Genomic DNA, 25,725 nt, shown 5'->3' on the forward strand with positions numbered 1-25,725 from the left:
GTTTTAAACATAAACCTACTTAATTCTGTTATTTTTTCATAAAACAAGACAACACATCTTAGATCATTTTCACTTAGATCATTTGTAGTTGGATCTTATTTACTAGAAAACAAGACAAAAAAGCTTAGTAAGAAATTAATTATTTTTTGCAGTGTACACAAAATATGACTTACTTTGTGAATGCCTATTTATTAATGAATTAGATTTAAAAAGTCAGTCAGCATCTGCTTCAGAATCTCGGTCAATCTCTCGAGTAAAAGTCCACTGATGCGATTAACGCCAGGGCTGTACTACAAACAGACCAACCGGATCAAAGTTCAGTAGTTCAACGTAGTCGAGAGAAGATTTGCAAATAGCTTAAATTCTGTTAGTTTTATACACGCGGTCCTTCGCTGTGTTTTAATACTAGATCCAGCAGCATCGAACTGACAGTTAATGCATGAGTCGTGTTTAGATGAGCGTGCACGTCTATATCGAATCCGTATATTGCTTGTATATTTGAAGGATTTCCGTTTTAATCGTTTAAAATCTAAAAGCAAAACATAGTTCGCACCGCTTCCACGTTTGAAAGTGTCAAATCGTCTCAAGTTCAAGTGCGTTTTGCTTACCTGAAGATCTAAAGATGTTGTGGAGATCGTCAGCATTTGTGAGACGTATTGCAACGTCATCCAGCAGACTTGGCAAAAATGGTAAAGCGACACATGTGGGACTCTGATCCCATAGACACAACCTCCACAATCATTGATATATTTAATGTATTTAGTGCTTAAAGGTTCTACACCTTGTTGATATGTATATCATGGTTGACACTACAGCAGTGCATCTGTAAACGTCTTTTCTATACAGTTATAATGGGGATTGGGGAATGGTCCACCGTCACGTGACTACATGTTGAGTTGATCGATCACGCGGAAGACTCACTTCAAACGTTCTGTAGTTTGTTTTAATATGTCAAACTTGAATATGTATTCGTGGGCAAACTGTTTCATTCATACCTACAGAAAGCCTGTTCACAATCCACCCCGCTGTAAAAGAGGCCCTTGCTGATCACAGACCAGTTGTGGCCCTTGAAAGCACAATTATTACACATGGAATGCCTTACCCTCACAATCTCAGGTAGAAAAAGTAATAAACCCTCATATTGTGTCATTATATGTCCTATGGAGCTGTCAAATTCTTATCATGTTCAACTTTACACCTTGTTGTGTTTGCAGGAATACCCTTAAACACACTATACCGAACTAACTTCTTTGGGACCAATTCTGTTTAAATTGTAGTACTGAAAAAATTGCATTTGACTAATATGAATACATCAAAGAATTTAGGATTGCTCATTCAGATACATTTATCTCTCTTTCAGCACTGCTAGAGAAGTGGAGACGATTGTAAGGGCCGAGGGTGCAACCCCAGCTACCATTGGCATTCTGGAGGGCAGAATTCACGTGGGTCTTTCCTCAGATGAGCTAGACTTTTTGGCACAGAGTAAAACGGCGCTCAAAGTGTCCAGAAGGGACCTGCCTTATGTCATCAGCAAGGTCTGGAATTCATCTTCATCTGTATCTCTGTAGATACACAGATGAATGTGAACCAGTTGTGTTTTTTTTATATTGCAGGGTCTGTCCGGTGGTACCACTGTCTCCGGCACGATGATTGCGGCTCACTTGGCTGGGATTTGTGTCTTTGTAACAGGAGGCATTGGAGGAGTTCATAGAGATGGAGAAATCTGCAAGTTTATTAAAATGACCTTTTTTGTGTTAAATATGACAGTTTATTATACGTATTAAAGGAATATCTCACCTTCAAAAAGAAAATTGTTGTCATTTTAAACATTTTTTTTCCTGCAAAACACAAAAGAAGATATTTTGAAAAATGCAGAGAACCAAAAACCGTCGCTCCCAATCGACTTCTGTTGTATGGACACAAAACCAATGCAAGTCAATGGGGACCAACAGTTTTTTGTTACCAACATTTTTCTAAATATCTTCCTTTGAATTTTGCAGAAGAACGAAAGTCATATAGGTTTAAAATGACAAGAGGGCATGTAAATAATGACAGAATTTATTTTCATTTTGAAGGTGAGGTATTCCTTTAAAGCAATATCGGAACGGTGTGTCATGGCCATTTATGCTTTGGGCATAAGCACAAGGCACGCTGATAATGTATATATCTGTTAAGGCACAGTTACATTTTTTGTTAAGTATTATACAATTTAATATAATATATAAAGTGAGCGCATTGTTTCCTGTAGCACTGGATGTGAGTGCCGACCTCACCGAACTGGGGCGAACTCCAATTGCTGTTGTATCTGCTGGGGTTAAATCCATCCTAGATATTGGTCGCACTCTCGAATTTTTGGTAAGTTCTCAAGCTTAGTTCACTTTGTGAAGCCCAAATATTTGTACAGGTCTGTTTTAATTTCATGTCCACTATTGAAGTTTTAATTCAGCATTATTTACAGGAAACTGAGGGTGTGTGCGTGGCCACGTACGGAGATACAAAAAGCTTTCCGGCTTTCTTCTCCCGGCAAAGTGGATTTACTTCTCCATACTCTGTCTCCAGTGCTCAAGAGGCAGCTGAGCTTATTGGTAAATTCAACCATTTAAGCTTTTACTGAACATGCTTTGAGAAACATGTCAATATTACAAATTTCCTGAATGCTTTAGTCATTGGTTCTATTTGAAAGAGTTGTTGAGATCATAGATTATGTGTCTCCCATTGACAACTCCTGTGTTTTCAATACAGCAAGCACATTAGATCTGGGCTTACAGAGCGGCATTCTCTTGGCTGTTCCCATCCCTGAAGAACACGCAGCCACTGGAAAGCTGATTGAAGAATCCATACAAACAGCATTGTCTGAGGCCAGGTAAAAAAGACTGATCTTTCATGTTTACAGATTAAAGCCTTAGACTACAGTCAGTGTTTCTGCTAGGATTTTGTAACTGTGGCGCTTGATGACGTCACACACTAAACATATTTGTGATGTCATCACATAGTTTTAATAGTGCGTTCCAGACACCTCGGAAGTGGGATATTTCCCACCATAAAGGCAGAAGTAACATCTGTATTTACTAACATTTAGTATTTAGTAACATTAATTTTACTAATGATTAAGTAGCATTAAAACGTTACAAGTTTCTTTTAACAGATCTTAACACAACATTTTCCCACTGAATGAAAGCAATGGTTTGTCGTTAAACGTGTCTTCCCAACAAAAGTCGCTAAAGGGGTCGGTAAAGTCGCTTAATCTAGTGAAAGAGTTGCAAACTCAATGGTCGGACAAATTAGGAATAAATGAGAAAAAGTGCGTCACTGTAGTCGTGGGCGTTGTGGCCCACCACGGCAAAATGAATTTAGCGGAAACACTGATAGATTTGAAAGAGGATTTTTGTGCAAAGGACAGAGTAACTGAATTCAGGTCAGTTCTCTTATCTGGTCTTTTTCCATTTAAGTTTTGAGGTGAAAGACTTATCGGCAGCTGACACATATCATAAGAAACATCTATGCTCGCAAACTTTGGTAAACAATTCTCTGAAGTAAAGCGTTTTCTCTGTATACCATAAGCTTGAAGGGGGTCACAGGAAGATATGTCACCCCTTTTGTTCTGCAGCATGTCAATGAACTGTCTAAGGGAAAGTCCTTGCAAGCCAGTATCCACCTACACTAAAACCCAAAGCACGGTTTGACATTAAGCTGTTTGTATTTAAATCCTTAAATCAATGTTTTTGCCATCATATAAATTATATTAACTTAATGCTCATTTTTGTTATATGGTCTTTCAAAAAGTAGTTGTTTGCGGTTGTTGCATTGTGCAGATGTGCATCATTTCGGTGTATTTTCCTGAAGTTAATTTACCTTTAGATAAAGCGCTCATCCATAACAATGCCAAGGTGGGCAGTCAGATAGCATGTGCCCTTTCTAAACTCAAAGACAAAGAAAGCTTAAGAAGTGGCGTTGGGACCCAGAAGTCAAAGGGCCAGAAAATGGACTCCAAAACTGTAAGTGCCATGTAAAATGTATAGAACATAATTGTATGAATTTGAAAAGCAAAAACGTTGTACACAAAAGATTAATCTTGTGTGTGTGTAGATTTATGGAAATCTGTTTTATTTATTTTAGATTGTTATAGGCGGAATAAACGTTGATTTAATCGCTAAAGGAAAAACAAAGAAACTGCTGGTAGGTCTATTAACAAGTTAGTGGAGCTTAAATAGCTTTTTATGCATTTTTAAAGCATTTAGTCTTATAAAGATAATGTTTGTTTTGAATTTAGTTTGGTCAGACAAATCCAGGAAGTGTGTGCCAGTCATTTGGAGGAGTGGGCAGAAATATTGCTGGTGGGTAACATTCATATTATTCTAAGTGACATAATACTATTAAACATTACATTCTGACCCTTACTTTATTCCCTGTAGACTGTTTGAGTCGTTTAGGACACAAACCTCTCTTCATCTCTGCAACTGGAAAAGATTCTCACAGTGAAGCTGTATTAAACTATTGTAAACACATGGTGAGTCGTGTAATGTCCAATGATTATGGACAGTATTAGTAAGTAAAAATAAAGGTTATGTACTCTGTTCTCCTTTATGATCAACAGGATACGAGTGCAATTGCCAGATTACGGGATCAGAAGACCGCCACCTATTGTGCCGTCATAACTGATTCTGGCGAGCTGAGCCTGGGGTTGGGCGACATGGACATCCATCAGCGAATACAAGAGGAGTATGTATGTATATATTTAAATGTATTCTAATCATTTGAAACGTAAGGAGTAAATTGAATGCTCAATTGGATTTAAAAAAATATTATTTGCAGGTTTCTCAGTATGAAAATCAGATTGCATCGGCGTCCCTTGTAGTTCTCGATGGCAACATTCCTTTGTCAACCATCGATTATGTGTGTGCCATCGCCAAGAAATATTCAGTCCCGGGTAAGGCTCAAATACAGTGTGTTATAGTGTCCTGACTATGAGTCAGTTGTGTTAATGTCTCAGTCTCTTTTCACTGCAGTGTGGTTCGAACCCACTGATGCCGATAAGGCATGCAAACCCTTCCTGTCTGAGAGCTGGAAATCCCTTTCATACACTTCCCCCAACCTGACTGAGCTCTGCACCATGAATCGCACGCTAGGTTTATCCACTCCAACAGGTAGTGACTTTAATATAACACTGAACGAGGGCACGTTAATGTTTAATGTTCAATTGTAATTGAAGTATGATATTGTTTTAGAGTTGCCCAAGTCTCTTGAGGATGTCTTGAGCTGTGTACCGGCTCTCTCCCGCCCTCTGCTGGATCATTTGCACTGTGTGGTGGTTACTTTGGGGTCAGTGGGTGTGGTTTTATGTGGAGAGCAAGAAGCAGGGACTGTAAATTTGCAACCAAGAACGAAAAAACGGGTATGAATGTTTTAGGATTCTAGATTTAATTACGAAGACTGTTTTTAATGAGTCAATAAAGGCTTTTATCATGTAACTTGATTTTTATTTATAAGTACACTGTCTATTTAAGATATAAAATAATATAGAAGCTTATACTCAGTTCTGGTGCATAATGTATTATGCTTTTTTGTAACAGAAAGGACAGCTGTGTGCGGTCCATTATCCTGCACTCGCTGTGAGCTCAGAAGAAACTGTAAATGTGTCCGGAGCCGGAGACAGGTGTGTATTTAAAGTATTTTACAACATGAAGTACTAAGATGTTCTTATGTCAACTCTGCAAATCCATATTTCAACTAGTTTTGCTGGAGCAATGATGGTCGGGATCCTCCAGGGAAGAAACACAGACAGCTGTGTGCGAATGGGTCTTCTTGCTGCCCGTATGTCCTTGTTGAGTCCTCACCCGATCGATCCATCTTTAACAATAGATGCTATCCATCCAGAGAAGTCACAACTGTGGTCCAAGCCTACATTAATGTGCATGTAGTTCCGCCTACTTTGCAGGTTGTCTTTATAGACACAGCATCTAAAGGGTTCAGATAGATGCTTTTATGAGAGTTTAATCAAATGAGTGAATTACAACATTTAATTGTGTATATTGCTATGATGTTTATTTCGATCAATGGGTCTAAACCTAGCTCACGTTGATCTAAACGTTTGAAGGGGAGACTGTAAATGTGTAAAATCCTACCTCATATTTTCAATGGGACATCTATGTTTTTACTTATAAAACGCTTGACAATTTCCAGACCTCCCTTGATATGAGCCAGTATTTTTTAATGATAGACACTTAGTGAAAACATTTTCATTGCTATTTTTAACTGATTAATAAAGTCGATTAAATGTTTTATGCTGTAAAACATACTTTGAATGTTAAAATGCCAGTCTCTGGTGTACAGTATTTTACTATTAAAATGTCTTTCTTAAAACACTGAACAATTCAAGTAAGTTGGAAAAATGTAAATGTTTAAAAAAATCTAAAACACATTTTCCTTCACATTAAAACAACCTGTTTTACTCTAAACTTTTGATGTTGAATTCATGTGTGTTTGCCAGCTACATTTTAAGATATTTTATTGACTCACATTAATAAATGTACAATATAAAATCGACATTATCACTTACATTATTTTTAATTTAATTTTCTTGAATTGAAGAAAATCTTAATTTTCCCAAAAGTTTTGCTCACACGCCCCTAGTGGCGCCCCTCGTTAATTGCTTACGATGACGACAACATAAACTACTTCTCCCACAACGCACCGCGGCTGACTGCTTTGCGCAAACTCAGTGAGAGGCGACTGCTTACTGTATTCCCTCCTCATTTCAATGTAAGATGGTGGTAAGAATCTTCTACCTAAATAAACAGTTAAACAAAGAAAGGAAAACATCTGATCATTATTGAACATCTGTACTGTGGAAGAGTGATCATTTCAAACTATCAGATAAGAAAATCTGATCAGTTTTAAGGCAGAACCCCCCGCCTAAACTAGAGTGAATATCCCTTGGAGTGGAGTCCCTGCAATACAGGACCAGCTAGTTAAAGTGAGTACCCTACAAAACAACTGCTTTATTGGCTATCAGTATGTCATCTCTTAAGCCGTATTAGGTCTCTGTAAGTGTTTTAAACCAGACCCAACTCACGGTAATGAGTTTAAACCTCGAGTTTAAGTAAAGGGTGAAGTCAAAGGTGGGCAGGCGGCAGTTCCTCCTTCGTTCGCCGGACCGAGTAGTAGGAGAGTCGCAGGCTTCAGCAGCGTGTAGGCCGCAAAACAGAAGCGTTCATTTAATACCGAGTATTAACAAATATTTGAAGGATACTGCTGTTTCCTCTCTCATATTCATTTGGAAATACGCGAGATTTAAAAGTTGTGTTTTATTGGCTTTGTGTTGGGATAAAGTGTTGTGTTTTTGGCATGTTGTGTGCCGCACGTCAGTTGAAGTCCTTCCCAGCTGTGGAGGCAGCCGACCGGCTTTCAGTCCGTCTGACGCGCCGATACACAGAATTGTTGTAACATGTCAAAAGCTGCGTTTTTAACAACGATTCAAAGAAATGTACATAACGTTTGACCGAGCTGCCTTTTAGATTGCTGTCATTTTAAAGCAAAACCAGACCCGACGGTGGTCTTTGTATCTAAACATTAGCATTGTAATAGCAGCAATCGCATTTAAGGGACAGATGTGAGAGATGTAGCTGTGAAGGTTTAACCAATGCTTTGGCGAAATAAACCACAATCATTTGCTTTATGTCGTTATCTTTGAATGTCATGTTTAGCTGCGTCATTTGACATTTTGTTGTTGTTGAGATGTGTCAATTGGAAATTACATGACATTTTATTTTATGCAGCACCAAGCCTAATTTTGCCTTTTTTAAATATCACATTGGCTCTGTGTCATACATGTAAGAATTCATTTATCACCATATTTTAGGTATGGAAATATTATATATATGGAAATGGTTATTATTTACTATGGATGAACATGTAGCTGTTTCTAATGTATCTGATGAGGCTTTTCCCAATACATCAATTTATTTCATAACCTCAATACATCTGCATGCTCATAGGCAGATTGTAAAACCGACTGTTATCACCTGCTGATGAAAGTAGAATAAAAAAGCATGGGGCTTTGTGGTAGCTTAATCGTTTGGATACGAATTCTCTAATATGCTTGATACTGAAATTATACTTGAATGCTTGCCTGGATAACATCTTGCACCTCTCACTGAGACTGACCACATTCCCACGTCACTTTGGTTTCCCCATCAGTCCTCGGCTGACCGCCGGAGACGCTCCTGAACCCCCCGTGCAATAGGATGTCCCGCAGTCCAGAACTGAAAGAAGATCCAATGGAGTGCCCACTGTGCATGGAACCTCTGGAGATTGACGATGTCAACTTCTTCCCCTGCACCTGCGGCTATCAGATCTGCAGATTCTGCTGGCACCGTATCCGCACAGACGAGAACGGCCTCTGCCCTGCTTGCAGAAAGGTGAGAAGCTACATGAGGTGAAGTGGGCTGGAGACCCAACAGGAGTTCCTGATGGTTTATGTGTAGTTGTCATCGTTACAATCTGAGCGGTTGGGTCACCTTTTCTACCATTATTCTTTATTGCAAAATTAACAATTCATTTCACACCAAAATTATTCACGATTATGTATTTGGCAGACGCTTTTATCCAAGGTGATTTACATTGGATAATGCAATAGATTTGTTTTTGAGTGTGCAATCCCTGGGATCGAATCCATGACCTTTGTGTTGCTAGCGCCATGCTCTAACCACTGAGCTACAGGAAAGCCTGTTCCGGTTTAAAAACTATATTCTTTATATCTTATCTAGAAAATAAAATATTTGTGTATGTATGGAGCTATATGTCCTGTATATCTGTAGTCTCAAGCCTGATAATGTAGACCTGTGGCTAAATCATGTTGCGCCACTAACTTGGCAAACCACACCTAGTGTCATCTTGAAAGTTTGATCTATCTGCTGGATTTTTGGAAAGTTCTGCCCTTCGAGTGAACAGACTTTGTGTGTTCCGCAGCCATACCCGGAGGACCCGGCAGTATACAAGCCACTGTCACAAGAGGAGATTCAGAGAATAAAGAACGAGAAGAAACAGAAGCAGAATGAAAAGAAGCAGAAAGTGACTGAGAACCGCAAGCACCTGGCCAGCGTCCGCGTGGTGCAGAGGAACCTTGTGTTCGTAGTGGGGCTGTCTCAGCGGCTTGCTGATGCCGAGGTGAACGCACAGCTTTCGTTAGATGTTGTGTTTTGTTTTTACCTGTATATAGTGGATCATTTTAAAATGTCATCAGAATTGTTGGTTTATGAAATCAAATATAATAAAATGCAGTTCCAAAACAATGTAGCTCAAATTTATAATTTCAAGCAAAAAGCTAGTGGGTGCTGTTGATGTGAAAATCTAGTTAATGTCAATAATAAAAAGATATTGCACTACCTGAATACTCTAAATAAAAAAAATACCTTCACATGTTTAGCAAATGTATTCACATCTGCATCCATGGAACATAATATACAGAAGAGATGTTTAATCGTAATTAATTATATTTTATATTATGAATCCTTTGAATGGATATTGGTTCCTATAAACTGTAGGAAATACATCATGGATGTGTTTAAAGTGATGATGAAAAGTCATCTGCTCTTTTTGGCTGTATCATGTCAGTGAGAAAGCTATCGCTCTCAGTAGGAGGTAAATGAGAACGGAACAAAAATAGAGAGAACCAGGTCATTTACATTTTGCTGAACAAAACAAAATTCATGGTCTTTTCAACATAATGATTGTTTGATATGATGAAGTAAATTGTCAAATGTAGTCTAGCACGTGTTCTTTGCATATTGTTAACTACAAATAGTATATCAACTGAATGCATCATTCAAGTCAGCTAGAGCATAATGCTTCACTTGAATAATACATATTGTTTTTCCCAGGTTCTAAAGCGTCCAGAATATTTTGGAAAGTTTGGTAAAATCCATAAAGTGGTCATCAATAACAGCACTTCATATGCTGGTTCACAGGTAATAAGCATAAATGCAGCTTTAGATTTTTGTGAAAGTCTGTTTGGACGCACTCTTTGCCATCGAAGGGAAACGCCATCCACATCTTTACTTTATATTTAACTCCACAGGGTCCTAGTGCCAGTGCCTATGTAACTTACATTCGTTCAGAGGATGCCCTTCGGGCCATTCAGTGCGTAAACAATGTCATTGTGGATGGTAGAACACTCAAGGTAGGCATACGCCATCAGAACATGTGTTTGAATTAGTTTTTTAAGGAAGCGTTGGAATGTCACAGCACAAAAATACTTTATTTTCTTGCTAGTATTTATTATGCTTTCTGTGTTTATTAAGTTTTTTTTGTTGTTGTTTGTTTTCACTCAAGGCTTCTTTAGGTACAACAAAATACTGCAGTTATTTTCTCAAAAGCATGCAGTGCCCTAAACCGGACTGCATGTATTTACACGAGCTGGGGGATGAAGCGGCCAGTTTTACAAAAGAAGAGATGCAGGTGAGTGTTTGTGTTTATATCACAGCTTTTATTTAGTTGGCTTAATGTTTGTTTTTTCTGTGTCATAAATGCAAATTATAAGTAAATATAATTAGAAATATTAGTTTAGTCTTTCTTTCTTAATATTATTTGGCTTGTTTTGTGTGTGTGTGTTATGGTTAGGCTGGGAAACACCAAGAGTATGAGCAAAAGTTACTCCAAGACCTTTACAAAGCCAACCCTAACTTTTTACAAACATCAACGTGCGGAGGAGAGAAGTCTAAGAGCAAATCAAACTCAACCCAGAGGTGCTTGTTTTCTGTATACATTAATATACTCCTTTTCAGAATTATAAGTGCGTTTTTAATGTTTATTTCTTTGAAAATCATTTTCAACTTTATTTCCAGACCCAATAGCACAAATAAAGAAGGTTGGCCCTCATTACAAAGCTATGGGAAAATGGTAAACGGTTTACCCACAGAGCATCGCAAGTCCCCTCCACTTTTAGACTGCCTAACAGATTCGGATCACATGACGCCAGATGAACTAGACCCTGAACAAGGAACAGAACAGAACACAGGCCTCCCACCCTTCCCGTCAGCCTTAGAGCCTACCAGGTACCACATCACAGAATCCTAGCCATTGGTTCCACAACAGCATCCATTGCTTGTATCATGTGACACACCCTAATCTTGGTTGCATTGAAAGATAATCTCACAACATGCTTTTTTTTTCATTTCAGTCCAATAGACAAACCGTCAGAACCCATAAGTATAGGAAATGGGGAGAATATATCACAGGTGAGTATTAACACGAAACAAGGAGAATCTGTGAGAAAATGTGTAATTGTGCTTCATCTCTTGATTTAACTGGTTTGGCAGACATCCAGTAGCGATTCCCCATCTCCTCCACCTGGCCTTACCAAACTGAGTCTCGTCGTGCCCATCAGCGTGGCAGAGCTCGCGGCACGTTCCCCTTTCGAGGGGGCGGCAGCAGAGTCTCAGTCTCTCTTCTCAGACAACAGTAATTTTAGACATCCCAACCCCATCCCCAGCGGCCTGCCCTCCTTCTCCAGCTCTCCACAGGGAGCATCCGACTGGCCCATGACTCCAGAACCACAGAGCCTTTTCACATCAGGTTGGGACGTGTGACTCAATGGTCTCCACAAAAAAACTTATTTTAAATCTTATCCACTAAATAACGAATAATAGCATTGCTTTGACCAATATATTATACGCCTCATTTCAGACACTATTCCCGTGGAGTCCTCCACTGACTGGCAAGCGGCCTTCGGTTTTGGCTCGTCTGCCAAGCAGCAGCAACAGGATGACGACCTCGGTTTCGACCCCTTCGACGTCACACGGAAGGCCCTGGCCGACCTCATAGAGAAAGAGTTGTCGGTCCAGGAGCCCTCCCCCCACTCTTCCCACCAGAACGCCATCCCCAATGGCCAACAACGCCCTCCTCACCTACAGCACAGAGGCCTCTATAACTCCTTCAGCCTGCCCCAACACTCAACCACACACCATCCCTGGATGGGCCTGCCAACCCGAAATAACCTCACACACTTGAACCACACATCCACAGCGGCCGCCGCACACAGCCACTTCTTGGACCTGAGCATGCCAGCCCAGCACCACAGCACCGGTCTTGGGGGGATTCCTATATCAGGTTAGGGGATGCCTCTGTCTTGTGTCCTCTGGGTTTATATGTGTAAGCGTATGTGGGTGACGAGTTAAATTAACACCTGGGCTGAGCAAAGTGCTACTGTTGTGACCCAGTGATCCAAATAAATTGCATAGTAATTTTTCATGTCCCTTTAAAGCTAGTGCCACATTGCTTCTTAGGCATTTTATGGGATAGGTCACCCAAAAATGGAAATCTTGCATCATTTACTCAATCTCACTTCATCACAAACCTATATGATTTTCTTTTTTAAGCAGAGCACAAAGAAGATATTTTGAAGAATGTTGATAACCAAACAACATTGGCTCCCATAGACTTCCATTGTATGGACGCAAAGCCCCTGAGACATTTTTCAAAATATCTTCTTCTGTGTTGCACAGCAGAAAGAGAATCAAGCAGGTTTTGAACAACAAAAGGATGAATAAATGGTGACAGAATGTGTATTCTGGGGTAAACTATCCCTTTACATAAATTAATTAATAAAAATAATAAGATACATGATAAAAATCTATGTATCTTAATGCATGTTAGGTTGTATTTCACCATAATCACCAGTCATACCTTAAAAGATTTCATAATCAAATCAGTTTCTCTCAGATTGTTTCAATTAGAATGGACGTAAAATGACTTGGATGTACTGTTAAATGAAATCTTTCGACTTCTAATTTGTCTTTCGTTCCATGCTCTTCGGCAGATAACAACGGCTCGGTGGAAAGCCTAAATGTGAAGGAGTGGCAGGACGGACTGCGAGCACTCTTACCAAATATCAACATCAACTTCGGAGGCCTCCCAAACTCTACCTCTTCCTCCTCATCTTCCTCCACCTCCAGCGTGAATCACATCGGGGTGCCCATAAGCTCGGCTGGAATCTCGCACAGCCTCAGCTGGGAAAGTAGGGCCAGTTGGATGGATCCCGCCATCATCACAGGTTCGATTGTAGACCCTTTCCTACAACTCTATGTTAGAAACCACACCATTGCTGTGTCTCATTCATTTCTCATCAAACCTCAGGTATCCCTGCAAACACAGGCAACAGTTTGGACTGTCTTCAGGATGACAATCCACCTCACTGGCTCAAATCCCTACAGGCACTCACAGAGATGGACGGACCGGCCAGCTCCAGCGTCCTACCCCAGCCCCCTCACACTAGCCTGCTGGACGCGGCGGCCAACCTCTCCTTACACAGAGCCGCGTGGGCCCCGTACCTCCCTCCTCCCTCGCTGAACCCCAGTCAGTTCCATTCCCCGCCCCCAGGCTTTCAGACAGCCTTCAGACCCCCAGCGCAGACCGCCACAGACATCTTACAGAGCGCCGGCATCGACCGTCATTAAAGGCAAACCCTTAACTGCATCAAAACTGCGAACATACCCCATCCATTAATAACGTAACATAAGCTCTTGTCTTTCTACCCTCAATCCCCTTCCCATCAGGATTTGTCTGTTTTTGGACGCACATAAATATGAATAGCATCATCGATACGGGGTGATCCCTGGGAGGTTCTCAGTGAGGGTCCTAACACACATTCACAAAGTGTCTGATTCGGAAAAGTTTAGAGAAACACCGATCTCTAATGCACACATGTGATGGCTACAAAGAATGTGCTTAAACGAATATCATGTCAGTTTGGTCTCGGTTCATCCAAGGTGCTGTAATTTAATACTGTGAATCTTTACACTTCTTGTATGTCAGGGCTCAGCCCCACTCAAAGGATATGGAAATGGAGATTAGTTAAGGGCACACTCTATGTATCGCACTCAGATTCTCACATGCTTTTGGTTTTCTGGAGCAGAGCCACAAATGAGATATTTGAGCGCATGTTTAGGGTAGTGAGCCTCTTTGTAAGGGACACCATCAATGATAGCTATATCATACCTGGTGGAGCCTTTTTGAATGGAGTGGGTTCAGGGACTCGACCCTTAATAAAGAATGAAACATCTTTTAGCAAGAATGGGGGTGTGAGACCTGATGTGCCACTACAGGGTCCATACAAGTAGCTTTGTTTCAATGAAGAGGGTGAGCAAGTCCACTGTGAAGGCCTTTTTTGGCTTGCTTATAAAATTTATGTAAGGCCTCACACAAGGTATGAATCAGGAAGTAGGTAACCTTTGGGAGAACAGAGACACGAACAAAAAAAGATGTGAGATTGTGAATAATGTATGTTGAAAGAGTTCAAACAGACACATGATAACATCTGGTCGTTCACGGGCCTTCAAATGATTTCTGCTCCCTTTTCTCATCTGTGTGGCCATACTAAACAGTGTTTATCGAAATCACTTATTCTTCCCAGAAAAAAATCAATATAGTCCAACATTTGGGTTTAACATGCTGCTGAGATCATTTATTACAAAATAAAGAGCTAAAAGAGAACTGACCCCTTTTCTGCTGGTCTGGAAAAACGAAAACTTAAATAAAATTGAGTATTCAGTGCCTCTGTGTTTGATTTTCATTTTTTACGATTGCTTGAGTAGAATTGATGAAATTGTCTCTTAGGTTTTATTGTCCAATTAAGAAATCATACATTGAAAACAACAACAGCACATCATGAAATTGATGGTAGATTTATGTGAGGTGACTTTTGGAAAGTGCTTTTAACTCAAACAAGTTACACAGACGAACACCAAGAACTGCTTCACCAAGGACGTACTAGAGTGATATGAGGATGAAAGCTTTTATATAACTATACAAATGTGCTTTCATTACAGAAATCTTGTTTTCGAACATCAATAGAGTCCCAACGAACTTGGCTCACATCCAACATGTCTTTCATCATCCTCGTTACTGTATGTACCCACGAAGTGTATTAACAACAGTTTGCTTGTATCAATGTATCGCAACATTCACAGCTTCAGCACACTGTTCCGTTCTCCATGCGAGACTTGGGACAGGAGGTACGAGATGGCAGGGGAGGCTGAATCGACGGTGCCAGGGTGCAGAAGAACCCAGCTATGAGGGTCAGCCCCAATCCTCCCCAGGCACTGAACATGGACCAGCCATAACCGTGGCTTATGTCATCCGGGAGGCCGAACAGGTAACGTGGGTAGCGTGATAGTTCGAAGTTGATGCCAGCCACGCATGTACAAAGAGAAATGATGCAGAAGGTACCTGTGGAGAGACGAGTGGGTTGGTGGATGATGATAGAAACTCATTTTTAGGGAAATCAAGATTCTTGTTAAGAAATTCACATACCTCCCATAAGGAAAAGCAGACCAGCGACATAATGCATGAGGCCCTGCTCCCAGCAACAGCCCAAAACGCCGATGGTCCAGCCAAAGAGAATGATTGAAAGAGCCATGCCCATGAAGCCAGCCGTCATCCGACGCAAATCTGGGGAAGGATAGATTCACCCGATGTTTACTAAATACACTGATATTAAGGGACTTATCTTAAATTTCATAAACCCAGGTCAAAATAAGTTGTTGGCTCATCGACCATGCTATACTGTAGAAGGCCTTACCAATCGTCCACCAACAATAATAGACCTTTTAATTTAATAGAAATGTACTTACGCAACGAATGCCAATCATCTTGCTGGATAGTTTTGGTTATATTGTAGGACTGATCCTTACGAGTGGATGCGGAGGTGTAATAGTACCTTATGTATGTGCAACGCTCGATAGCTCCTGGAAAACAAAAATGGGAAAATTTGACTTCATCACACCCAGAATGATATTCCAAACGTACATACGGAGTGTCAGATTTATATAGAGTAAACTATATAAATAGAGTAAACCATGAGTGTGATATGGAGTGGAGACAAGTGAGTACATAGTGAGTGTATACATTACAAATGTGTAAAACCAAGATGTTTATATATGCAAACATATTTATTGGTTTGAGTGTACAACTCGAATCTGTTTCATTGGAAGCACCCCTGCTGAAAAAAGAACAACAGAACTCAATAGAAAATCTCAATATTCCTAAAAGATGTAATGGTTATAATGGGAATTGCATTGGTTTTATCGAAACTGTAATGGTCTCTGTGGGTCTCTAATGCCTGGTTATCTGGCACAACATTAAATCCTTCTGAAATAAGGAAAAATCACACTATATATTATGTATATTTTGTAACAGCTAATGGTTCATTTTGGTTCCGTATACAATGTAAACTATAAGAATTTGTTTGCTTTATTTTCAGCATCAATAGGCCTCGTTGTGAAATGCATGTTTGTTGAAAAACATCTTACACCAGAATATAGCTTGAAATCCCAGTTTGTCATCGTCGAAGCGCTTAAAAACAAATGAGCACCATATTCTTTTAATATTTGTACCTTTTTGAACGAGCTCTTCGATGTCCGAGTCGTATCCCAGTCTGTAGCATTTGTTCCACAGACCCATACTGGTCGAATTGTAGCCTCTGCTGCATTCATCCGCTGCGCTCATGGCGAACATCTGACGCCGGTTTCTGGAAAGCAGGAGTCTGTCTTCCAATCGGTCCAGGCTCGGTCTGCTCGCGCGCAGCGGAAGGCTGTGGTTCGGAATGTAAATGAAGCCCGGATCGCTCCTGCGGTTAGAGAATGCGCGGCAACGCTCCTTGTATCTCCTCGCGTCCGTCTCGTACCAGTGATCCGATGAGATCGCGACCGTCAGGAAGCACAAGGCGACGAGAGACAGACAGAGACCCGTGTACAAAAGCCACTTCCCAGTCGCCATCGTTCACTGAAGGCCGCCTATCAGCACCTCATGCTGGACAGCTCCTTTATCAATCCAGCTCGTGCATCTTTTCTCCGTGCTATAGTCGAAATGTGCCGCGTGCTGGAAACATGCCCGTTAAATCTAACGTGATACATCTACCGTTACAAACCCCCCAGTCGGTCTGTTATTTTCAATAGGCTACACGTATAGACTGTATTGCGGGATGTGGGTTCCGCTCTTCCTCTGGTCTGCTGCATGCAAGGACACATGACATCCTTACACACAGGAACTGGAAGTAATTAGATTTTGAAAATGGTAAAGAAAAAGGTCGAAACATTTTAAATGTGTTCAATATTATATATTTATTAATCGGTTTTAAAATGAGAAACAATTCAATTTCAGACCACCTGTTCTAAATAAAACATGGTGCCCTCTCATCGTAGAAATGCACCTCTAATTCTTAACACACTCCTTAAGTACATCCAACATCCTACATGTCAACATTTGTGTAGTGTTCAATACAGACCTATATCCCAGAATGTGTTTGATTGAGGAAAAAACGATATGCGTAAATATTGAGATGATTGTAATTAAGTTTGCAATGTCAATGTTCTGCACTCATCCAAGAAATATTTTTATTAATTCTATTCAATTTAACATTTTAGCAATGTGGCAAAATGGCATGTGCCTTATTTTATGATTGACCATACATACCGTTACAAACACTGTATGCAACAAGAGCACCTACCAATGGTGTACACCATTCATGTTTAGGTAGGTTTGTAAGTTTTCAAACAAATTTGGCTCCATGGATATTTGGAAAAAGTGATGCACACAAATTGTTCCAGATAATGTGAATTTATTTTGAAAAACATTGCCTATATATTCATAGGGTGAAAAAGAACTTCAGTTCCAGTCTGAATTGGTTAACTAGACTTCTCATTCCCCCAATGATATTGTTTGTTTGACACCACGTTTAGTGTAGAATAGGTCATACTTAATGCTGTGAAGGCATTTCACTGTTTATAGAGTACTATAAACTTTGTAGAACTGGTGAAACCTTGTCAGTTGGTTTAGGGGCCATGATCTTAGGAACACACTAATCACATTCATGTGCTTATATACTTAAAGGAACAGTTCACTCAAATGAAAATGCAATCTTTAATTACTCACCCTCATGTGGAAGAATGTTTTTACCGAACAGTTCCTAGCCACAGTTGACTAATATAAGAGAAATGTCTTTGTTCTATTGAAGATATTTTGAAGAATATGGAAAAGCAAACAGTTCTGGGGCACCTTTTGACTATTGTAATTGAATGGTTGCCTGAACTGTATGGTTACAAGCGTTCCTCCAAATATCTCTGTGTTTATCAGAACAAAGAAATGTATACAGATCTGGAACAACTCAATGTGAGTAAATGAAGACTTAATATTTGAGTGAACTGTCTCTTTAAATGGGGAAAGGAAGTTAAAAAAGAAATTTGTTATGACAAACAGATTATCCGGTTTCTTTCATTTTAACAAATGCCATCACACATCACCACACAAATAATCAGAAGACAGACGAATTTTTAATGCAATATACTAATAAGAAACCATCATCAAACAATAGTCCGTCACAACGCTATCGTTCTTGTCCGTATTGTTCGGTCTTGACTCAAATAAAACTCAAGGCTTTCCCAAAACTATTTATTATATTTTTTAACCAAAAGCATTCAGTTTGACACGTCGAAAATCCATTTACGCGGCTCTCATCTGCGGTGTTAAACGTAGACAGACATTGACTTGAGATGGGGGTTGGGATTTAGGAGCTGGCAGGGGCAAAACTCACAAGTTAAAACATCTGAAAGAAACCATAAATCACAAACACGACTTCACCAGCACAACTACAAAACTGCGAAGAACAGTCCAATCAGACGTCGTGAACAGCTATGGGATGTCTGAGCATCGGCTTGTTTGCAGGACCAGTGGAAAGATCCGCAAAAGTCGCCATACTCAGTTTAATCTGCTCGGTGTATTTTACCCCACAGATCCGAGGCACGTGCGACAGAGACGAACTCTTGGTGGCAGCCGGACTGTCCACCTAAGCACGAGACGATCAGACCTGTAAGACCGAGCATTAGAGTACTCTATAGCTTTTTTTAAACACACCGGACCAACGGGGATGGCTTCCTGTAATATACTGAAAGCTTAAGACAAAACAGTATAAATACCGCACAGGAAGCCGACGAGCGTTAGGGTTAGGCAAAGTACTCTGGACTTCCGTTTCGCGGTTCGAGTGTTTATATACTGTTGATGACGTTTTAATCATGGAACCGCCCAGTGATTGCCGATTGGTTAGTTCTCCCGCCAATTTATCGACACATTATCACATTTTATTAGCACTGATTACCTTATTATGTCATTAACAACATGTTGTGTTTTACTGGGATTACTGAGGTTAGATTTTTTTATTTGGACAGTGCAAATAAAAACAGATTATAGAAATCCATTCCTGACTAAACTAAGTTTTATTCAATCATTTATTTCTGTATTAACTTATATAATATGACAGGACCGATGCTACTTACCTGCTTTCGTTTATATTAAAAAAAACGTTTTTTTAAATTCCCTACAAAGGAACAGTTCACCTAGAAATTACAATTTGGAGATTATTTACTTGTATCATAAGCAAACAAAGTCGGAATTGCCATTTTAATTAATATTTTTTTAAACTTTCACAAATTTGCTGTTTGCTTTGATGTGTGCCCACAAGATGGCAGTAGCGACACATCCGCAGACACGTCCATCTGTCTTCTGTGTCAAACATCATTTATCGTTTCGGTGTCTGTATCATCTCTTCATCTGCAAGTAAGATACTCACCTGAAGAGATCATGTAGACCTGGGCCAATGCCAGGCAGCTCATATTTTAATTTATACCTTTTTATGCCCAATGATGTATCATATAAATTCGTATGTATCAACTATGTTCATACATGTTCCTGTACCTCAGGGGACACACAAAATGAATGAAAAAAGACATATGTCAAAGGTATAAATATGTAATGTAATGTATTTACTGCTTCTTAGATGTTTGAGAAATGAATTTTTGTCCAATGTCCACTGGATGACTTTAGATACAAAAGCACTAGAGTGGCACAGTAGCTCAATCTTTATCTTATTTCACCATGATATGATTTTAACATATCGTTTGCTCTTAGAGCCCCAGAGCTTTTATTCAGGTGCTGAGGCGGCATTAATTGGTGGGAAGGTGAGCTGGCTATAATGCAGGCAGACAGCATATTCTGGGCCAGTGACAGTGAGTCAGCATCACGAGAGAGAGAGAGAGAGAGAGAGAGTAAAGTTGTTCAGTACATCGCTTACCAAAAGCACAACACAACACAACACAACACAACACAACACAAAAAGAAAAATGCATATAAGACAATTCATTTTCATGGAGGCAGCAATAGATAAATGTATATTGTTGCAAGTACTGCAGCTATCACACCTGAACATATTGCACCGCACTGCAGTGAGTCTCCTTGACGCTGTTGGACTGACATTGAACAGATTCTAGGCCCTTTTTAAATTCATGTCATAAATGTAATATACAAGGATCATCACATTTAAAGTGTAACAAATGACAATTGTTGGAATTTATTTCAAAATATCGCAATGAATAAATGTTCTTGTTTAAAGGTTAAAAATAACTTAACACCTTTAAAACTGTGTACATTTACTTAATATTAGGGCTTGTATTGTTTCTCTGCTAGTACTGATATCAGAGGCAAATGAGCGAGATATTCTTTGCAGCAGGCAGCTCTCCTACAAAAGTTCACTCACACACACACACCTCCTCACTCTCTCACGCAGGTGCTGTAAACTGCTGAATTCTCCGCTTCATGGAAGCCTGCAGAAGCCTGCTGGGAGCTGCTGAGCCTTTCTGACCTAACTGTCCTTGACTACTCTTGAGATAATGATGAAGAGGGAAAGTGGGAGAGAGAGAGAGTCACAAAACTCCTCGCTCTTCTCGCTGTGCTTGCCTCATTTGTCATCTTTAAATTCTCTCCAAGCAACAAAGAATGGTGATAACCCAGCAACATACACAACATGTGTGCTTTCCTGTAACTTGTTTCCATGTGGTTTTTCATCAAATAGTTATATACAACATTTAGCAGTTATCTGCTTTTGTGCAGTGCATTATCTGCCTTTGCAGCAGAAATCAAATCAAGGGCATCCAAGCAAGCGAAAACTGTCTAAAATCAGCTGAAAGTAACACTGATGATGATGTGATACCCATCAGCTGAATGACTTTCATATACTGCCGACAATGTCACAAACTGAGCATGCAGATCATGTCATCCAAAGGGGAGGAGCTTCACTGAACCTGAGAGTGATGGAAATAAATGAACCTGCTGGCAGATGAAAGTCACATCATTATTCATAAGTGTCAGCAACAACACTTTGACCTTCTACAATTCTACAATTATCAATTAATTTTCCTAGCAAATCAAATGTTTAGAAAAAATAAAATAAAATCTAGCAACTTTATTATGCCTTAAAATGTAATATTAACAATGAAATGAATTAAAAAGGATTAATTCCAATTCCAATTCCATTCCAATATCAATCAAACCGCAGTTGGGTTGTTTCGACAAAGTAATAACCCCAAAATACAGCTCACTAACACAATAAAACACAATAAAAACATGGTAACATAAGAAAACATGCGATTATCTGTTTTTGTAAATAAACTACGTAAAAAATATATAAAACATAACTAGTCCCTTTACATCTCCATACATGTGTCACCATACAACAATGAATAAGACATTAAGGTTTCGTGCACTGACATTATCACATTACGGATGAAGCGATGATACTCACAAACTGAATTTGACATTACTTAAACGACACCCTCAGCTGTATTGTGCACTGTATATGGTGATGGATGATGAGTCTCCCATCCAAATTGCCGCAGGCTGACACAGCTGTAAGGAGAGATCTGTATGCTGGGAATAGTGAGGTCAACCAATGCTCACACACACTGCAATATAATAAAACATGTACGGACTGATAAACAGATGACTAGCAACCGTATGAGTACATTATGGTGTGCTACATATACCTTTTTATATTCCAACACATGTATTTTTTCAGTACCATGAGTACACGGTGATTATCCATCCATACAGTATAGCATTAACTTATTGGCCTTGGTTTTGACAAGGAACACTGTGCATAGTTTACATAAGATGGCCAGAGAGATGGACATGCCTTTAATTATTAAACACGGCTGACAGCAGCATTATAGAGATAATGCGAAGAGGAAGAAAGCCATAAAGTGAGCCAAAGGAGAGGCACAGACTGAATGAATGGATGTATAGATTGATGCACACATTAAAATCCGCATTACTCGCTCCAATGTGACCATCAGATTTTAGAGCAGCTATGCACAGTTAGGAAAAATGCTTTATCAGGTAATCACAACAAGTGATATGTGCAGGATATAATTTAGATGTTGATTGAAACCTATGTGAAGACAGATTTGAAATGATTTGATCTATTATATTAACAGTATTTGATGCATTTAAATGCAAAGGTGCTGTATGATACTGTATGACAGAAAGATCGGTGTTGAGCAGGTGGAGGGTGAGTTTCCATCTTTAAGAGAACTGGCAGCAGGGAGCGTGCCAGAAGGCTGACTAAGGCAAATGCAAAGTCCCATTAGACTGACTTTCCATCTGATTTATGAGTATTTACATCTGTGTGTTTGTGTGTGCGTGGTTCAGGATGAAATCATAAATCAATGCATCATTAATATTTAGTCTACGGGACGTGATTTTTGTAACTCATTTATGAGATTACAAATATCTATATACCCCGCCCTTATTGTTGTGGTGTGTGTTGTGTTGTGTTGTGTTGTGTTTTGTTTTGTTTTGTTTTATTTTATTTTATTTTATTTTATTTTATTTTATTTTATTTTATTTTATTTTATTTTATTTTATTTTATTTTATTTTATTTTATTTTATTATTTTATTTTATTTTATTTTATTTTATTTTATTTTATTTTATTTTATTTTATTTTATTTTATTTTATTTTATTTTATTTTATTTTATTTTATTTTATTTAACAAACTTAATGTTTGTCTGTGGGTTTCGCACATTAATATGAGTCTTGATTATTTAAAAACTGCAGTGTTAAATACACATACATAAAAAAAAACACTGCATCTTTTCAATAATAAATAAAACACTGTTGTCAAAGTTTTATAAATAAAATATAAGAAATATACAGTCGTGAAATTTTTTTTGAGACTTTCAGATTTCAGAATTGACTATTTACATGTTTAGGTAAAATGGAAATGTTTGCATAATTACAGCAATATTTCCACCAGATTTCAAATATAAATATAGTTTCTATTCTGCGTTTCTTTGCAGAAAAAAACTGAAGAAACAGGTAAAAATAACACACAAAAAAATTCAGGCCTCAAATAAATATTTGTACATTTAGGAAATTTAGAAAAAGTTAAAAAGATATGTCTGTCTTGAGGATTGATTTTGTTGAAATTCAACAGATACTGGACTGGAATGGCACAATACATCTAGAAATAGGGATTAAATGACAATTTGGAATGGTCTGATAATTTTTTCAGCGACTCTGTTATTCCCTTTTACAATGTAATGTATTTACATTTTAAAGCATATCCATACAATAGTAGAAAAAAAACTAAAATCCCAAGTGTCACCTCATAGTGCCCTCAAAATGTATTTTTTTCTTAATGATTTAAGTAAACTGAGTTTGTATTATAGCCAACAACCTTGTCTGACCCCTGTTAACATACTGTATAACTCAAGGCCTCCATTAGGGTGGTCTGTTTTTGTGATTGAGAAATCTTCAATCAGTGCGACAGATGGCAGGCAGATTACATAGAAGCCGTATGTAATTGCAAGGCATAATTTTTAACTCCATCACGGCACATCTGGACCACTGGGGAATCCATGTGAATGCGATCGCAAAATCAACACAATGAAAAATCACTTCTCGATAAGACGCATGGCTATGTGGTGGGTCATATTAAGCCGGAACAGCGGAGAGGAACCTGGATATCGCTGCCCTTCTCCAGCATGACTTTCTGCCTCAGGAACTGCACTGGGCCGGATGCCAGCTCACCCCACCCCAGCCCCAGCCTGCAGTGGAATGCTGCAGCTCCAGAGGGCAATGCAGAGGATGAGAGAGCAAGGGTACTTTCAAACACAAGCCACAATATCCTGTTTTAAATGTCGGCACAGAAGAGGATGAAATGTGCCTGTTTAAGATGGAGAGAGGTAGATTGAAAGCGGGAGATAAAGAGCTAGTTGACTGTAAACTGTCTGTTTACTTCCTTTTGTTGTTGTGTGTGTTTGGTGTACTAGACAACTTGAAGCTTTCTGTTACAGCACTTAACAACACAGACAGCTCAATAGGAGAAGAAAATTCAGCGCATGGTAGAAACTCACTTTTCTGCAGTACTTATGTTAGTTTTTAGGATAATCTGTAACACTTTACAATAAGGTTGTAACATTTTAAAAATCAAAAGTTATTAACATTAGTTTAATGCACTCTGAACTAATATGAAGAATTATATTGACTATATCAACTAACATGAATAAAGATTAACACATGCTGAAACCTATACTGGTAATTGTTTGTACATTTTAGTAAATGTCATTTCTAATTTTAGCAAATACGACCTCATTGTAAAGTGTAACCAGATAATCAAAGCTGTTCATGATAATGTTTTACATTTTTGGCATTTTCAATGACTAAAATACAAAAGAGGGCCTGAAACTCGCTTTTTTGAGAACAAGAAAATCTTTGATGCATAATTGACAGCATAAAAAAACGAACAAAAAATGCTCATGCATGCATGGTTTACTAAAGTAGCATGGAAATGCTATTTTAGAACATCACTATAAGATTTTTAACATCCTAATCTGCACCAGTCCAACCTCCAAAAACCAGTACCGTACACCTGACAGCTGATAATTAAAAATTTATTGATTCAGATGTATGATCAAATCATATTTGACATAATAAACAGAAGAACCCTTGCATAGATCGCAGACCATGCCGTTGTCAATGTAGGTTAAAACATCGTAATTTAGCAAAACGAAGACACAAAACATACAGAAACACGTTAAGACAACATGAGCAGTTTGACCAAATGTAGATGGAACAAACATTTACATGAAGCCGCCACTGAACATAAACACACATCTGAAATGGTCAGTACTTTCTTTTGGCTGTATTGTGGGAATCCTGGATTCTGTTTTGGTTGAAGTTTTCTTTAAATGCATGATATTTTCAATGTGATTTCATATCTTGAAAGTAAACAAAATAAACAAACAACAAACTGATCTGATTGGTGGAGTTTGACAGATTATAGAACTTTTCCCAAACAAAAGGAAAGAGAAAAAACATTGGCGTATAAATAATGAAGATGGCTTTGGGAACAAATGACAGCAAGGGCTTAAAATGATGCAACCAGAATATAGTTGATCCTCAGTTTTGAAAGGCTAAGCTCATGCAATCTTCCATACACCATGCAGATTTTTGCAATTGCTAGGTTGCTGTTGAGTTTTGGTTCGGTATGGTGGTACGGTGTTCTGGCTATTACAAAAAAATACATAAATGTACAGTACATTTTCGATGCAAATGCCATTTATTGGATTTATTTTGTGATATCGATAATACAAGCTACAATCTTTCTATATATTGATGATGGCTTGTCTTATGGGCCCATTTGGGAGTCTGCTGTAGTTTTATAGAGGGCATGGGTTCTTTAAAGCACAGTTATCTATAGTGCCATAAGGACGCAACATGGTAGCATAGCTAGACGAGGCCACGCAGGTGAAGAAAAATAAGTATGTTTGCAACATCCTCCAAAAGGCCACAACCTGGGAACATTAGTACAAGAATTTCTCCAACATGCCTTCACATTGGGTC

At 38.9% G+C, this 25,725-nt stretch overlaps 3 protein-coding genes across 6 annotated transcripts; 2 read left to right on the forward strand and 1 right to left on the reverse strand.

Annotated features, from left to right (window-relative positions):
- Nucleotides 1-215: 215 nt before the first annotated feature.
- Nucleotides 216-6,455, forward strand: LOC306890725 (uncharacterized protein). 4 transcript variants are annotated; one of them, XM_079450661.1, is made up of 19 exons: nucleotides 216-689; nucleotides 1,002-1,116; nucleotides 1,361-1,535; nucleotides 1,614-1,725; nucleotides 2,249-2,355; nucleotides 2,459-2,585; nucleotides 2,743-2,863; nucleotides 3,450-3,516; nucleotides 3,608-3,647; nucleotides 3,859-3,995; nucleotides 4,117-4,176; nucleotides 4,271-4,334; nucleotides 4,413-4,507; nucleotides 4,595-4,723; nucleotides 4,813-4,927; nucleotides 5,007-5,144; nucleotides 5,226-5,392; nucleotides 5,571-5,653; nucleotides 5,732-6,455. In XM_079450661.1, the coding sequence occupies exons 1-19, from the start codon at nucleotides 623-625 to the stop codon at nucleotides 5,916-5,918; spliced, it is 2,106 nt and encodes a 701-aa protein (XP_079306787.1). In that variant the 5' UTR covers nucleotides 216-622; the 3' UTR covers nucleotides 5,919-6,455. The 4 variants fall into 4 exon arrangements, with proteins under 4 accessions (XP_079306787.1, XP_079306788.1, XP_079306790.1 ...); XM_079450662.1 differs by lacking the exon at nucleotides 3,450-3,516 and having other exon boundaries at nucleotides 3,562-3,647; XM_079450664.1 differs by lacking the exon at nucleotides 3,450-3,516 and having other exon boundaries at nucleotides 313-689; nucleotides 1,215-1,535; nucleotides 3,562-3,647.
- A 237-nt stretch (nucleotides 6,456-6,692) lies between these two features.
- cnot4a (CCR4-NOT transcription complex, subunit 4a) lies at nucleotides 6,693-14,548 on the forward strand. Its single transcript, XM_079449964.1, has 13 exons — nucleotides 6,693-6,973; nucleotides 8,197-8,417; nucleotides 8,968-9,165; nucleotides 9,879-9,965; nucleotides 10,076-10,177; nucleotides 10,330-10,455; nucleotides 10,618-10,742; nucleotides 10,842-11,051; nucleotides 11,177-11,234; nucleotides 11,316-11,571; nucleotides 11,683-12,105; nucleotides 12,815-13,048; nucleotides 13,132-14,548. Exons 2-13 carry the CDS (start codon nucleotides 8,244-8,246, stop codon nucleotides 13,449-13,451), a joined length of 2,313 nt encoding a protein of 770 aa, XP_079306090.1. The 5' UTR covers nucleotides 6,693-6,973; nucleotides 8,197-8,243; the 3' UTR covers nucleotides 13,452-14,548.
- On the reverse strand, nucleotides 14,260-17,011 carry tmem178ba (transmembrane protein 178Ba). The gene is made up of 4 exons (XM_079449965.1): nucleotides 16,389-17,011; nucleotides 15,627-15,740; nucleotides 15,307-15,444; nucleotides 14,260-15,222 (listed from the first exon to the last, which is right to left on the reverse strand). The coding sequence occupies exons 1-4, from the start codon at nucleotides 16,768-16,770 to the stop codon at nucleotides 14,966-14,968; spliced, it is 891 nt and encodes a 296-aa protein (XP_079306091.1). The 5' UTR covers nucleotides 16,771-17,011; the 3' UTR covers nucleotides 14,260-14,965.
- Between the last annotated feature and the right edge of the window lie 8,714 nt (nucleotides 17,012-25,725).

This window comes from Barbatula barbatula (genome assembly GCF_947034865.1).
Source record: "Barbatula barbatula genome assembly, chromosome: 25".
NCBI lineage: Eukaryota > Metazoa > Chordata > Actinopteri > Cypriniformes > Nemacheilidae > Barbatula > Barbatula barbatula.